The 16,417-nt window shown below is 38.5% G+C and overlaps 1 protein-coding gene across 2 annotated transcripts in view; it reads right to left on the bottom strand.

Moving 5' to 3' along the window:
* Window positions 1-16,417, bottom strand: part of CEP112 (centrosomal protein 112) — a 418,975-nt gene that overhangs the window by 366,048 nt on the left and 36,510 nt on the right. For both annotated transcript variants that reach the window (XM_082679947.1, XM_082679948.1), the window contains exons 5-6: window positions 12,648-12,738; window positions 9,707-9,784 (exon numbers count right to left, since the gene is read on the bottom strand). In XM_082679947.1, coding sequence (XP_082536073.1) covers window positions 9,707-9,784; window positions 12,648-12,738 — 169 coding nt within the window. The remainder of the gene's footprint in view (window positions 1-9,706; window positions 9,785-12,647; window positions 12,739-16,417) is intronic.

Here is a 16,417-nt window from a genome sequence, read left to right as displayed (position 1 = left end):
TCATGGCTCTTCTGTTATATTTACGTGTTTAATCAGTATGTCTCCATATCTGTCTTTAAGCTCAGTGAGTGCAAGGATGATGACTTCTCAATTGTGTATTCCTGGAACCTAGCATAATACTTAGCATGTAGCAGGCTTTCAATGAAATATTTATTGAATTAATGTACTATATGATCAATTAGAAACACTGATTATTATCTCAACTATTTGATCCACAAATGAAGTGATAATTAAAAATCATTATCATGGAATTCCAATCTCTTAACATCATAAACTCACAATTTGCTACATGGATAACCTCAAAATGTACAAGAATATGAATGTAACACTAATTATGACTTCAACCTAGGATAGTGGTTCTTACCCTGAAGTAAACCATTAGCATCAACTGACAAACTTTTTCAAACATATATTACTGGGTTCCACTCCTCCAAAATCCCACTGTGTTTTCAAAAAGCTTCTCAAATGGTGTATTATTATTAATAATCATGGAAGATGAACACTCCATACCCAATTTGACAATAAAGTTCGGGGTAAAGAATCAATTAATCAAAGAATATAGCGGCAATGAAATTAAAAATAGAACTTAATCAAAAAATATTTTAATAGGGCTTCTCTGGTGGCGCAGTGCTTGAGAGTCCACCTGCCGATGCAGGCGACATGGGTTCGTGCCCCGGTCCGGGAAGATCCAACGTGCCACGGAGTGGCTACGCCCATGAGCCATGGCCACTGAGCCTGCGCGTCCGGAGCCTGTGCTCCGCGACAGGAGAGGCCACAACAGTGAGAGGCTCACGTACCGTTAAAAAAAAAAAAAAAAAAAAAATTTAATATAGGATAGATAAACAACAGGGTCCTACTGTATAGCACAGGGAACTATATTCAGTATCCTTTAATAAACCACAATGGAAAAGAATATGAAAAAGAATATATATATGTATAACTGAGTCACTTTGCTGTATAGCAGAAATTAACACAACATTGTAAATCAACTATACTTCAATAAAATTCAAAAAAAAATTTTAAGCCTCTATAGCGACAGATAGGATCTGAAGAATAACTATATTTCTGCACCTAGATTAGAAGAAATTTACAAAATAATTTCTTTCACCTACAGGCTGGTTCCCATAAAGTAATGGCAACTGCCTGAATTTAAATTTCTCTCCCCATCCTCCAAAAATCCATACAGACGAACAAAGAGAGCATTTATTTTTATTAATACCCATCACCCATGCCTACATCACAACAAGGAGAAAGAGATTACAAAAAATTCAAATAACATATAAGTGGCCAAAGAAAGATCACAAATCAGCAGAATTAGATCCTAAGCCAAACCTGAGTGATAACATGGAAAAAAAGCAAGTCCTGAGGGTCCTACTAGTGGTGGGACATAAATGTCATCCAATATTCACCTGTAGAAGGAAAGTGGCTTAAGTGGGTCAGACAAAAAGCCTGAGAGATGAGAGTGCTGGAGACAGAGGAGTCAAAGAGGGTCACAGGGTGTGGGCCAGAGAAGGCGGTCTTAGGAAGCGAGCACTTCTGCAGTAGAGAGGGCCCTGGAAGGAAGGCTGTCCGTGAGGAAAAAAGAAAAAGGGGCTACGGAAAAGGGCCCTACGGAAACAAGAAATCAAGGAATCTGAAGACAGGCCAAAATGACAGCCACAGAAGGCACCGTCTACTAAAGGTATTGCAGTTCAGTGGAGCAGGAGAAGGGAGCCTCCCTGAACTAAGAAATAAATAAAGTACGCTACCCAAGCCACCACTCTCATACGCTCGCTGGCTATTGCTTGTTCAGAAAAACCTAACAGAAATAATCATGAACAGAAAAAAGAATCCGATGTCCATAAAAGCTTACTATAAAAAAATAGAACATCAAAATCAAAACCTGTCAGCAGAAGGAATCACTTTTTTAAAAATCCATGAAACAGAAGAAAACTGTCATACAGCCCCCCTTTTGCCTCCCCTGTCTGCAGTGCTCTGATTCATCAGGCTTTTTGGACAGCCCACTTAAGGTAGGCCACTCTCCTGCAGGTCAATATTTGATGATATTTACATTCCACAACCACTAGAACAATATATATTCAAGTACAACTTTTAAATAATTTCAGGAAGTTCATAAAGAACACAACAGATAAAGACAAAAAACAGAAAGATGTTAAGTAGAGGCTGACCAAATAAGAGCTTGGCAAAGCTGCCGGATGCCAATATGTAAAAGTCAGCTGCATTTCTATAAATTAGCAAAAATCATCTAGGAAAAAAGACGATTTTACAAAGACATAATTTATAATCATAAAACAATATATAACTCCTAAAAGTAAATCTAAGAAAACATTCATAAACCCTTTATGGAGAAAATAATTTAGCTTTTTCTGAAAGACATTAAGACTGAAATAAAAAGAGTGTGAAACCATGTTTTTGGATAGCCTCAATATCATAAAAATGTCAATTCCCCTTAACTAGATCTAGTGACTAAATTTATCCAAACCAAAATCTCAATAGGGTTTTTGGAAAATTTAATAAGCTCATTATAAAATGTATATAAATAAATAAAGGGACAAGGATAGCCAAGACATGCCTGAAGGAAAAAAAACAAGGTAGGTTGCCTTACAAGACATAATAAAACTATAGTAATGAAAATAACTCAAAGGAACTAACTGGAAAGTACCAGAAACTCAAATATATATAAGAATATGATTCATGAAAGATATAGCACTGCAAATTATTGAGAAAATAAGGATGTGTTCAATAAGAGGAAGAAAATAAGAGTAGATCCCTTCCTCACACCCTGTATAATAAATTCCCAAAGCATTAAATACTTATAATTAAAAGCAGAACTATAAAAACTTTCAGAAGACAACTGAGAAGAATGACTTCATGGCCTTGGAGTAGAGAAAATTTCTTTAAACAACACATTAAAAAAGCATAAACAAAAAAGAAATAATAAATTTGACCACTTTAAGTAAGAACTTCTCTCTAAAAAAAATATTATAAATAAATTGAAAAGGCAAGCCGTAAACTGGATGGAGATATTTGCACAAATAATCAGTCTACACAATGTGTAAAGAAGTTCTTTTAAAATAAAAGAAAGAACAACAGCCCATTTGAAAAAAAAAAATGGGAAAAACTTGAGACACATTTCACTGATGAGGAAATCTGAATAACATAAACATGAAAATATGCTCAATCTGTTGAGAAATATGAGAACTGTAAAGTAATACACAAAGAGATGGCGTTGTACAGCCACTAGATTGGCATACGTTAAAAATTTGACAATAAAAGTGTTCCAGACGTGGAGCACTACTGTTGGGTGTATGAATTAGTGCATTTACTTTGGGAAACATTTATTAAGTAAAGATAACAGTAAAATCTACTTAAATATCATACCAGAGAAAGATGCACAGTCTTTAGTAAATAACACTGTACTATACATATACACAACTTTTTGAAAAACAGAGGCAGCAAATTTCCAGCAGGTAGCAAAGTACACTCAATAAATATTTATTGTCTGAAGGTATATATATGAAAACTAAGTAACCATTCTCTATTTTTGGAATGGAGAAAACCAGCATAGAAAGTAAGTCCTTCAAAGACACATGCATATAAAACCCTAATTCATAAAGCAGAATTAAATATAAGGGGGAAAATAAAGGAAGAGGGAAACAGAGAATTCCCAAAGATGCCCAAGCTCTAATTAAGCTTAAAATTTAAAACCAAAAGCCAAGAAAACCACCCGTGGCTTATTTTTACCCGGCTCTACATTTGTAAGCAGGGTACAAAATATTGGTTTAGCTAATTACAATGTAGCATCTCAAGTATGCAAAAGTAACTCCTATTTCATCCTCTTCATCTTTAAAAGCCGTTAAATACAGAAATTAAGGAGTCATCCTGTTATCATAAATTTCCTCTCTCAAGTTGACCAAAAAAAAAATCTATTATAATATTTAAAAGCAAGAATGAACACTGTAAACAAGTATAAATCTCCTGCTGTTGTTATTCATTTACAACACATTGTGTTTGTCTCATGCCCACTTCTAAAATGTAATGAGAACTATTCATAGCAGAGCATGTTCTTTAGTCTATCTGAGGGAAATAAGCAGTCTGTTTTCTGATTTTATAACAGCAGCCGACGTGCTTTGAAGTTAAATGTTCCCACTTTGTAACCCACAAGTATCATGGACTTGCAGGAATCTGCAGTCTTAACGTTTACTGTCTTCATGCTCTTTTAGAAGGCTTCTTGTTCTCTCATAACACCTCAAGAAAGAGTACCACAGTAAGAAACGTCCAAAATGGAAGATAAAAAGAACTTATGTGAAATATTAAAGTCTAACAAAATATTATACAGAAAGCAAAGCCAAAAATAATTTAGTTCCAATAGCATGAATGAATCACGTGACAAAACATTTCTTGTTTGAAAAACAGAGTCATAATAATAAAATAAATAATAATTTAAACTAGACATAAATACAGATATCTGAAAGCTCTCTACTGAAAACTGGCTTTTAACATTTTATTTTGTTAAGTTTTTTAGCCTCATTTTTCGGTTACAAAGAGTTCTGTCAGTTTGTTTCTTGAAGAGATTATTCAGGACTTGGTCAAACTGACCTCCTTATAGACTAACTAATGTTGATCAAATAGAGATGCTCCAAGGTTCCAGAAATATAGAAAGACACTTTATCTGATATTTTAGCTGTCTTAGAGGAAAGGACATTCTCGGGCAATATATTACTAGCAGCACAACTAGAATAAGCGTTTTTAAGTCACAGCATCCGTCAGAAGAACTGCCAAAACTCTTTCTATAGCATAAAATAAATTCAGTCATCAATGTCAAATCAATTATGCTCCAAAATAATGTTTTTAAGTCAATATTTTAGAACTTGAAAAATGTTTTCCACAGAAAAAAATACTACAAATGAAGGTTCATTTGTTGGTTTACTCACGTTTCAACAAACATTTAATGAGCACAAATGAAATACAGATATAGACATCAATCACTGCCACGAGGAAAAGCAAATAAGCCAAAGGAACAGAATGGAAACACACATGTACTGTCACCTGATTTATGAGACGAGTAACACTGCAGCGCAGCAGGAAAAGAATAGTCTTTGCAATAAATGCGAGTGTCACCTGGATACTTATAAGGGACGAAAACAAATCTTAACTTCCTATCTTACAACATGTACTACAATCGGCCCCAGATGGCATGTGAATCTAAATAGAAAGAGTGAAGCAATAGACTTGTTAGAAGAAAACACAGAACGTCGTCAGGAACTCAAGACAGTCAAAGACCTTAAACAGGACAGAAGAAGCATTTTTTCATGAGATGAAAATGTGAAGATGAACAGCATTAAAATTTAAAATTTCTGTTCATCAAAGACACCAGTAAGAGAATGAAGGAAAGCAACAAAGTGGAAGGAAATATTTACAATACTATATTCCAAAAGTAGTCATCCAGAACAGATACAAAGCTCTTACATATTCAGAAGAAAAAGGCAGACAACCCAACAGGAAAACTGGAAAAGTCTTCAGTAAGCACTTAACTCTGAGAGGCTACCCAAACTGTCAGTCAACATACTGAACGGCATCTAACTCTATGAGTCCTCAGGAAAATACATATTAAAAGCACACTTCCCAATGTCACTAACCACTGTCAAGAACGGCTAAGTTTTATAATTAAAAGAAAAACTGACTGACACCACCAAGTACGGAAGAGAAAGTAGAGGGGCAGGAACCGGCCCACGCCGCATCCCGATGACAGTGCATCCCGATGACGGTGCAGACCGGCAGTCACTTTACAAAACTGTTCGGCAGCATCTACCGTATCCATTAGCTTTGAGCTCCTTGGCTTCCAACTAGCGCACTTTATTTAGCCCAGGACTCCGAGGCTCGGCAGCGTGGGCGCTCCTCTCACCTGGACTCGCCCACGCGTCCACTCAGCCGGGGGGACAGCTATGCCCGGTGACTGAGCACAGTTCTGGACAGGCCCCGGCAGGGCGACCACAGGGAAGACAGCCAGGGGTCCCTCACTCCTTACAGGGGGTGCCCGGGGGCGTCTCCAGCTGCCGAGGGCTTGCAGGTGCCCCCCAGCCCTGGACAGGAAGTTCTCCCCCATGGGCTCTGCCCTCAGTGGGGCCGCCGGACTAGGGTAGGGGTGCTGTCCACCCTCGGGAGCTCCCCGCGGGATCGGGGGGCCTCACTCCCGCTGACCTCCCCCACTCCATCCTCCGTCGGGTCCCATTTTCTCCACTGCCTGTCCTGGGAGATCTCCTGCACAAATTCTGAAGAGACCTGACCTAAGGGCGTCACCGAAAGCGTCCCCACTGTTTGTTCGCTCCTGATGGGAGCGAGGCTCTCAGTCAGCACCTAGGTCCCGGGTGGGAACGGGTGGGGGGCTGGTGACCCGATGGAAGGCCTGGGAGAGCCGTCCCCTTCCGGGTCCCACAGCCGTGCTCATGAAAAAAGAAAAAAATTTTACATAAAGACAGTCATGCATGAAATATACGTTAACAAAGCAAGAAAGCTTCCCAAAAGCTAAAGGTTAAAAAGGTTAAAGAGTAATTTAAAAAATAATACAGGAGGAATTGTATTATTTAATTGCTAGCTTTACCAAGTAAATTCCTACTTGAATTATGCATTCCTAGGGAAAGTATTAACACACTCCTAAGAAAAGAAAGAATATAATTGGGGGAGAAATATATTTTTTCAACAATAACTAGAAAATTAAAAATCTAGAACATCTAATGAATCAGAAAGTAGGTGCTGACAGGCATGCCAGCAACATAAAACATGTGCCCTTAGTACAGAGCACAAAATTCACTAGCTATAAACTGATCATTCAGAGGAAGAAAGAAACAAAAGTGCATCGCACATTCCCATACAAAACTAAAATCAAAGCAAAATCGAAGCTTTTGAATACACTGGGTATTTAAATTATTCTACTGTGATCAAGAGATACAGTTCAACCTGATTAATGCAGATGCATTATAAATATATAAAAACGCAAGACTTTCATACTTTACACTGTTAGTGCATTCTTTGAACAATAAAAATGTGAAACAAAACCCCAGGCAGTCCTAGTTTTAGGGCATTACCTCAAAATATTTTAGATGTTTTATCTTAATTTTTTATATGAATGAAAATTTTAATCCTCTGAACAGTTAAATAATTGTGAAAAGTACTCTATGTACTATGTGCTAAGAAGTGTACAGCAGAAGTCTCAAATGGCTAAGGGCAAAGGCAATTTTAAAAGGACAGCCCAGAATTTTATTTTTCACGTTGATACTGCTTTCTGGCAAACAGAATGGGTCCTTCTGAGGGATTTCCTGTGCTCCTCTCCCACACCAGTAACTCAGCACTCCCCTCCAGTGGCAGCTCCCCTACCCCTTCAAATGTGAAAACGGTCTTCTTATTGCCCTCTCACTATCAATTCTTTCTTCTCTTTCATTAGCATACTCCCCAAATGCCATGGAGATTCACACTGCTTTAAATCCTTCCGGGTCCCCTCCCCTCTAACTGTGGCCACTGCGCTGCCAGCCCCCTCACTCTGAAGTCTCTGAAGACTAGATCTGTCCCAGGCCCTGGATACAGCCACCACCTACAGCAGTGCGGCTGCAAAACAAGACGCCAGCCCTGGAGACTCACTCATGGAGCTGAAAACCTTGAACTCCCCAATTAATCTTACCGCCTCTCTTAACCCTACCAGTCTAAAATAACACGTTGAAATCCCTGAAATGCTTCCCCCATCAGACAATCAATTAACTGACAGAGACACAACCTTCCCATTTTCCTGCAACCAAACCTTCAGGCACCCTCCTACTCAGCCCACCAATCAGCCACTAAGCATTCTTTATTCTCTTTGAAATGTGTCTCTTTCCTATCCTTTCCGTCTTCACAGACATTACACCACCGTGGAGTCCACCGCAGACACCTAAAGGAGGGTTGGCTCCCTTTCTCCGTGTCTATGCACACCCACTGTGACCTTCTTAATACCACCTAGTCACATGTCCTAAAGCACTGCCTTCATTAAAGATTGGTATTTATATGGGATTTCCCTGGTGGTGCAGGGGTTAAGAATCCACCTGCCAATGCAGGGGACACGGGTTTGGGCCCTGGTCTGGGAAGATCCCACATGCTGCGGAGCAAGTAAGCCTGTGTGCCACAACAACTGAGCCTGTGCTCTAGAGCCCACGAGCCACAACTACTGAGCCCACCTGCCACAACTACTGAAGCCCGTGAACCACAACTACTGAGCCCGTGTGCCACAACTACTGAAGCCCGTGCGCCTAGAGCCTGTGCTCCCAACAAGAGAAGCCACTGCAATGAGAAGCCTGCGCACCGCAATGAAGAGTAGACCCGCTCGCCGCAACTAGAGAAAGCCCGCGCGCAGCAACAAAGACCCAACACAGCCAAAAATAAATAAATAAATTTATTTTTAAAAAAGAACATTGTTAGTAGGAAGGGTTTTAGGTTTTTTTAAAAAACTAACAACACCTGATGTCAGTGAAGAAGTAAGAAATAGACAGTCCTATATACTTCTGGTTGGAGAACAAATTGGTATACATCTTCTGGAGGGCAATGTACCAAGACCTAACATAACCTAAGAAAGCAACCAAGTAGGTATAAAAGGACTCTTTTATGGAATTTTATTGCAGTATTACTTATATTAGCAATAAACTGGGAGCAACCTACATGCCCAAAAATGTCAGAATGTTTAAATAGGTTATGAACTATCTACTCAAAAGAAAAATTAGTGCTACCATTAATATTCATGCTAATAGAACTATTATTAACTTATACCAAACTTAAAACAGCACATAATAAAATAGTAATTATAATATGACCCCAATTTTGTTTAAATCTTAATTTTATAAATACACACAGAAAAAAATGAGGGAAAGATATATTTAACAAAATGTTAATACAAATTTTATTCATCTGACTTTATGTGTTTTTCAAATTTTTCAAGTTACAAATTATTTTAATAATAAAGTGGGATTAAAAAAATTGATCAAATACCTTTTCACTTCCTGAAAGCATTTAAACAGCATATATGTAAAGTGGAATGTGGAGGGGAAAAAAAATTAATCTCACTACTGCCTAAAATTTAAAAGCTAAACTTCTCAGTTTAGTATTCAAAGCTCCAATGCAGCCCAACCTAATGGCACTGCCCTCTAACCATAACTGAGTCCCGGTCACGGCCACACCTTTCTTCACGCCTCTTTCTGCCTCTAGATCCTGCCCCCTCCTCCCTACCCACCCAGAAACGTTCACAGCTGGCCTCTGAACATGAAAACCGCCGTCCACGATGGCGGCTCATCCTGAGGCCGCCGGGAGAATGTTTCTAACCCAGCTGACCTTGCTTCTCCAAGTCCTCCTCCTCTCTCCTCCGCCTCAGGATTCTACTTTCTAGATAACTCACTTTGGTTATATAGTTTGACCATACACTATCTTAAAGTTTATTTAACTGTTTCATGTGTATATCTCTTATTTCACCAACAAGAAAGTCAGCTTGTCGAGGGCAGGGACCATTCACGCTTCTTTGGAATGTTATTTCTCTTTCCTGTTCCCCAAGTCCTTCCCAGTGCTCACACAGTACTAAATGTCTAACAGCCAGTAATAGTCATTGTTTAGAATTAAATTAGTGAAGATGTTTTCCAAATACAACATGATTCTGCCACATCAACATACATACATGAAACAAATACTTTTTTACCCCAAGATTCCAACTATTAAGGCGAGCTTCGATGTCACTGTCATCCAAAGAAAGAGCAGATTTCCTCGAATGAATTTCCTAAAGTACAAAAGAGAAAAAGAAAAGCAGGATGAAAAAAAAGACAGGATGGAGGGAAGAAACAAAAGTGGAAAGGAAGGAGGGAAAGAAGGGAGTGAGAGAAGGAAGGAAAGAAGGGTAGAGGGGAGGGAGGGAGGGAGAAAACAGGACAAAATATATGTCATTCAGAGTAATAAGAGTTTTGTGTGCCTTTTTTAGTAATGCTATACTACCCTCAGAGGAAAGGATTATGTTACAACGGAGTTAGTTCTCAATTCTAAGTAATGACTGTTTATTACAGCTGCTTAAGGCTATGAGAGGCCTTCACAATATATTCACACAGCAACTAGATTTCAGAAAAAAAAAATCAAAAGAATATTTTAAAAAATAATCCAGACCCTTCTCTTTAAGTTCTTTCACAAGAAGTTTTAATTGTGGTATACCACAGTAACTTTAAAGGGGGGTAAGGAAACACTTGAAAAAATGATTATTTACTCTCATTAAAATTAGTTAACAGGGCTTCCCTGGTGGCGCAGTGGTTGAGGGTCTGCCTGCTGATGCAGGGGACGCGGGTTCATACCCTGGTCCGAGAAGATTCCACATGCCGCAGAGCGGCTGGGCCCGTGAGCCATGGCCGCTGAGCCCGCGCGTCCGGAGCCTGTGCTCCGCAACGGGAGAGGCCACAACAGTGAGAGGCCCGCATACCGCAAAAAAGAAAAAAAAAAAGAAAAATTAGTTAACAGGGAAGTTTGTATTGCTGTCCAAGAAGCTTTTTGTTCTTAAATTAATTCTCATTCATACACTGTACATAAAGAGAAATAAGCTTTGGATTCACATCATGAAAACATAATTATTTATTATGAAAAAGTAATTCTTTACTTCTTAAAAAAATTAAGGGACTTCCCTGGTGGTGCAGTGGTTAAGAATCTGCCTGCCAATGCAGGTGACACGGGTTCGAGCCCTGGTCCAGGAAGATCCCACATGTCGCGGAGCAACTAAGCCCGTACGCCACAACTACTGAGCCTGCGCTCTAGAGCCTGCGAGCCACAACTACTGAGCCTGCGCACCTAGAGCCCGTGCTCTGCAACAAGAGAAGCCACCACAATGAGAAGCCTGCGCACCGCAACGAAGAGTAGCCCCCGCTCACCGCAACTAGAGTAAGCCCGGGCGCAGCAACAAAGACCCAACACACAAAAATAAATAAGTAAAAATAAATAAATTTATAAAAAAATAAAATAAAATTCCATGCTCTTTTCCCTCCCATATAATTTATATTATAAACTTATCAAACCAGATTAAAATTATAATTAACTGAGGACAGCCAAAGATCTGTACCCAGGAACGGACAATGACCTGAAAGCCCTACAAACTTAGAAAGTAAGTCTGTGGAAAATAATAATGTACATCCTACAGTACAGCCAAAATATTTTATTTAAATTTAAATTCTTGGTATAGCATTTTCATGCTTTTAGAAAACCTCACTACTAACAAATAAATCTATTTATCTATGGTCATTTAAATTATCTTAAGTGATGAAAAATACATTAAAATGTTCTTCAGACACAGATGCAGAGAACAAACGTATGGACACCAAGGGGGGAAAGCCGCGGTGGGGTGGGGATGGTGGTGTGCTGAATTGGGCGATTGGGATTGACATGTACACACTGATGTGTATAAAACTGATGACTAATAAGAACCTGCTGTATAAAAAGATAAATAAAATAAAATTCGAAATTTGAAAGAAAAAACAATGTTCTTCATATTTTACTGAATCTCCAGATTTCTACGGAACAAAATGTTGGGTTTATTATATACACTGTATTAAAATTCATTATTGCCTCTACTGTTGGTCCCTTGCTTTTTGAATGTGTGTGTGTGTATGTGTGAATGAGAATGTCTCTTAAAATGCACCTCCCTTATTTATTTTGAGTAAATATAATGATTGATAATAAATTCACAAATATCTAAAATGTGCTGCTCTTTATATTAAGATATTTATGAAAGTTCCAAACTGGACCCCTCCATCACTGGAGAAAATGGAAGGAGTTATGTTCAGAGCAAATGTTCTGAAACAGTCGTGTTTCACATTCGACTTGCTTGTAACTAAAAGTCTCATCACCCAAGACAAGCTGAGCTATGCTGTAGGAAGCAGGCAGAGTCCTCTTTATCAACCTGACTGGAATGCTCATTAGCTCCATGGTCAAACCAAATCTATGTTAAGTAGTTACATGCAAGAGAAGTATTCATATTTCAAGATAGGAACAGTTCACCTTCATCAGGAAGGCAGTGTTCCCTACTTCACTACAAACCAATCCCAATTTCTTAAGTTTATGACCATTGTGCGTCTAATCATTTTTAGACATATACTGAGTAAAAGGGGAAAAGTTAACTAAAAAACAAAACCTTTTCAAAGTTATTCTTCAATGCACAGGAAAAATGATAGACTGATTAACACGATGCCTCACAATCTTTGAGAAAGCAGAAGGAACGCTATGGAACATACCAAATACACCACTTTCTTTGAAACCAGGATATTCACCAAAACCTTCAGACTTTATTGTTTGTAAGTAATCGTTGGAATTTAACAATATGAAACTAAAAATATGTGGAGATTTTTTTTTTTTTTGCGGTACGCGGGCCTCTCACTGTTGGGGCCTCTCCCATCGCGGAGCACAGGCTCCGGACACACAGGCTCAGCGGCCATGGCTCACGGGCCCAGCCGCTCCGCGGCATGTGGGATCCTCCTGAACCGGGACACGAACCCGTGTCCCCTGCATCGGCAGGCGGACTCCCAACCACTGCGCCACCAGGAAAGCCCTATGTGGAGATATTTTAAAACAAGAAGCAAACAAACAAAAAAAACAAAAGTAGAATCTGATCTTACATAACTCCTTGGGGTAATAATCTGTCCATCATCTCTGTAGGTTGGACTCATAGACTGTGATCTGGTTTGGAGCTTTGCAATGCATTGTTCCCTATTGAGAGACCAAAACAGTCACAGTCAGAATTGGGGGAATTCAGAGGACACAGGGGTATTCAAATCTAGGACTACAATATTCCTTTCCTTTTGGAAATGAGATGACTGTTTATATTAACAATGACGTTTCAATAGCAAAGAAAAAAGAAATACGAATAATAACCACTTGTATTTATTAAACTATAAGTAAAATGTCACCTAAATGCCACATGCTTGCTTACAAACAAATGCTCTTGTTAAGTGGGACTATAATAAACCACATGCATTTCCCCTTTTCCTACGTGTGGGAAGAGAAAAACTGAAGCATACAGTCTCAGAGAAGATAATTGTTTTCAAAGGTTAGCAAGTTTTGTTGGATTCATGTTTCACATCATGATGAAGTCTTAAAATATATAAAATAACAAAACTTTCACATAGCTGAAAGTCTAATTAATTTGAAGCCATCTCAGAAACCACAGATAAATCAAAGTCCTAAATTTAAAAATATGCCATGTTAATTTAGGTAAAACATAAGTAGAGCATAAACAGGAAAATAGTTTAAGCTTCCAGATGAATTAGAACAAAAAGATTTTTCTCCAATATAAAATATAGTACAAAAAGTGCCATTCTCAATACTCTAGGCTAGAGTCTCCCATACATTTTTTCTTTTTTAAAAAAGAGCTCTATTGAGGTATAACTGACATACAAAGAGCTGAACATATTGACTGTGTGCAATGAGGTTGAACATACGCAAACACCTGTGATACCATCACCACAATCAAGGTAACAGACATATCCAATACTTCCCAGAGTTTCCCTGTGACCCTTTGTTTTTGTTTTGTTGTAAGAACACTTAATATGAGGTCTATCCTTTTAACAAATTTGAAGAGCACAATACTACATTGTTATCTAGGCACTATGCTGAAGATATGGAAACAACCCAAATATCCATTAACAGAGAAATGGACAGAGCAGAAGTGGTAGACACATACGATGAGATATTGTTAACTCTTTAACTGGATTATGTGGATGGCACCTGGTGCAATCATCTTCCTGTACTGCCATATTTTTATACTACCAAGGATAATGGATAAATTACTTTATCCATTACCCTGGGGAATCTAGTTTCCTAAGAAAATATTTGACTTCCCTTCATGTCCACTTCTCTCCCATATATTTCTATTGGAGCTACTTCAATGGAAGTTCCATGATTACAAATATCTATTCTCTGAATGGTTACTTCAAGAGACACAAAACGAAAACTAACCACTATTTAATGAATTAAAGCCACTGACTTTCAACCACTAGCCATATCAGGATTTCCTTCACAAGTTGTGGGTCATACTAAGTATTCTCAAAAGACGGAACAGTAGTTCAAAAAGACAAGATTAAAATTAATGTGTTTTTTGGTAGTTAACACTGACAGAATAACATTCCTTAGACTAGTTACCACGTAATTGAGAATGTCTGAAAAAGTTGTTTTAAAGAGAGCTGTAGCTTTTTTTAATACCCCTACTCAGTAGTCCAGATATCCAAATACTTAAAAATAAATGAGAAAAGGAGATAAAGTAATATTTTGAGAATAATCTCATCAGCCAGTGTGCTTGAGCTGATATAAAGCATTTAAAACTTAGTATGTGGGAAGAGACACCCTGATATACCATACTAAGTAGTGGCCTGTTCTTCTTTAAGAATAGATTAAACAATCATAAAAAGAGTGATACTTAAAAATTGAAAAATGCTTAAATATTAAAAGTAATTCTTCTCATAGAAAATATTAATAAAAAGAGGACTGAAACATTTATCTACTTATTACACAGGGTGCATACATGAAACAACACATCCTTTTAAGTCACATGTAGCTGTCTTCTGTAACGATCCTACCTCTTTCCCTTCTTAGTAAATTTTCAAAATAAGTTATTGAATCTATGTCCTACCCTGCCATGTCCTCTCCAATCAACTACAATCTGACTTCCACTCATCCTGAAAGTGCTGTAAGTAAAGTCAGCACTGATCTCCTAGGTGCTCAAGCAAATGAGCCGCCATCTGTTCCTACCCTGGCTGCTCGCACTAAGACATTAGGGGTGGGGCTTTAAAGGTGCCACATTTATTGGCTCCACAGAACCATTCTTTCCCGGTTCCTATCCGGTCCTTTAGAAACCTCCTTCACAGCTTTTTCACTAGCTTTTCTTTCTCTGCCCATCTCATACATGCTATAATCCCTGGGGTTCTGTGTCTAACCATATTTATTTTCCTTTTATGTGCTTTCCCTGGTCAATCCAATATACTATTAGTTTTTCAAATAATAAGGAGAAGCTCTGATTACCAATCTACATCTCCAGCCCAAACTGCTCTCTTGGCCTCCAACCCCATTGCAAATACAAACTGAATAGCCCTACCTCCAATTCAACATGCCCCAAACTAAATTCATTCTATTTCCCCTGAAACATGCTCCAGTGCAGGCCAAGTAAAGCAGAGGCATTGCTGAAGTCAGCTTCTTGTGAAGGCAGTTGAGCCAACTAAAGAAGGAGGTCAGTATCATTGCTAAGATCCAGCTGGCACAAGAAGCATGGGGCATTAAGCACAGAAGTTTCATCTCTTGCCACTGATAATGACTCCAGCTGGAAACACAATTAACTGGAACTCTAAGGAGGCACAAAGACGGCTCAGATTCACAGTGATGGGGCTGGAGGTCAGGGTGAACAGGGAGACAGAGGGCAGGGGGCAAAGCTTAACCCTGTGTTATCCTTTAGGAAGAACAGCAGGCGCTGCCTGCCACAGAGAATAAATAGCAAGTCATGGTGCTTATGAAGACAGCCTACCGTTGGTACGGGGGACACGATGACAGCGAGGTCAGGACTACGGAGTTTGTGCCAATGAGGAGGAGGGACTGTGGCTCATTCACGTGTGGGTGCCAAGCTAGCCCAGAAAGCAGGGTCTCGGTGTATGAGTAAGATTCCCTGGCATGCCAGTGCCTCCTTCCTCCTCTGGAGGAGGAAAACTAGAGGAAATGTAAGTTTCCCCTTTCACTTTTTCCTAATGCTAAAATACTTCAACGACAATCCAGAAACATTCTCCCAGCATCTTTGCTGATTCCAAATACTACAGAAACATAGACTTGTCACTATAAAAATAAAGAGATAAGTAATGAGACACATAATAAGCTTTAAAAGCCTAAACAAAGACTGACTGAATTTCTTCCTGCAAAAGAAACTTATACATATGGAAAATTTCTAAAATGTCTTTTTAATTTGTGTCCTCAATGTGATTCAAGTAGACATTTCAGATATAAAAAGGAAATAAACAATCTGTGATCATAAAAATGTGCTTAAAAATGAAAAACATGATTACCAAATTTTAAAACCACAATGTAAGAAGAGAATGGCAGATAAAATATAGCATAAAATCAAATCAGTGACTTAGAAAACTACTTCAAGAAATATTCTGAGAACACACAAAAAAATTAAGGGATGAATATAATAAATAAAAATGCAACAGATAAGGAAGATAAATTCAAAATCTCTCATATCAAAATAATATGAATTCCAGAAGGCATAAATAAAACAGAAACTGGGAAAATAATAATTAAAGAAATAGTGACAATGCCAGTCAAGACTGCATTGGAGAAAAACCTAAAGGAACAACCTAGAACATCTCTTTTAGCTCGGACAAAAATGCAATGCCCAAAAAACCCCAAA

Source organism: Grampus griseus, assembly GCF_964374135.1.
Source record: "Grampus griseus genome assembly, chromosome: 20".
Lineage (NCBI taxonomy): Eukaryota > Metazoa > Chordata > Mammalia > Artiodactyla > Delphinidae > Grampus > Grampus griseus.
Note: the sequence above shows the minus strand (reverse complement) of the source record. Positions and strands in the feature narration are given on the sequence as shown.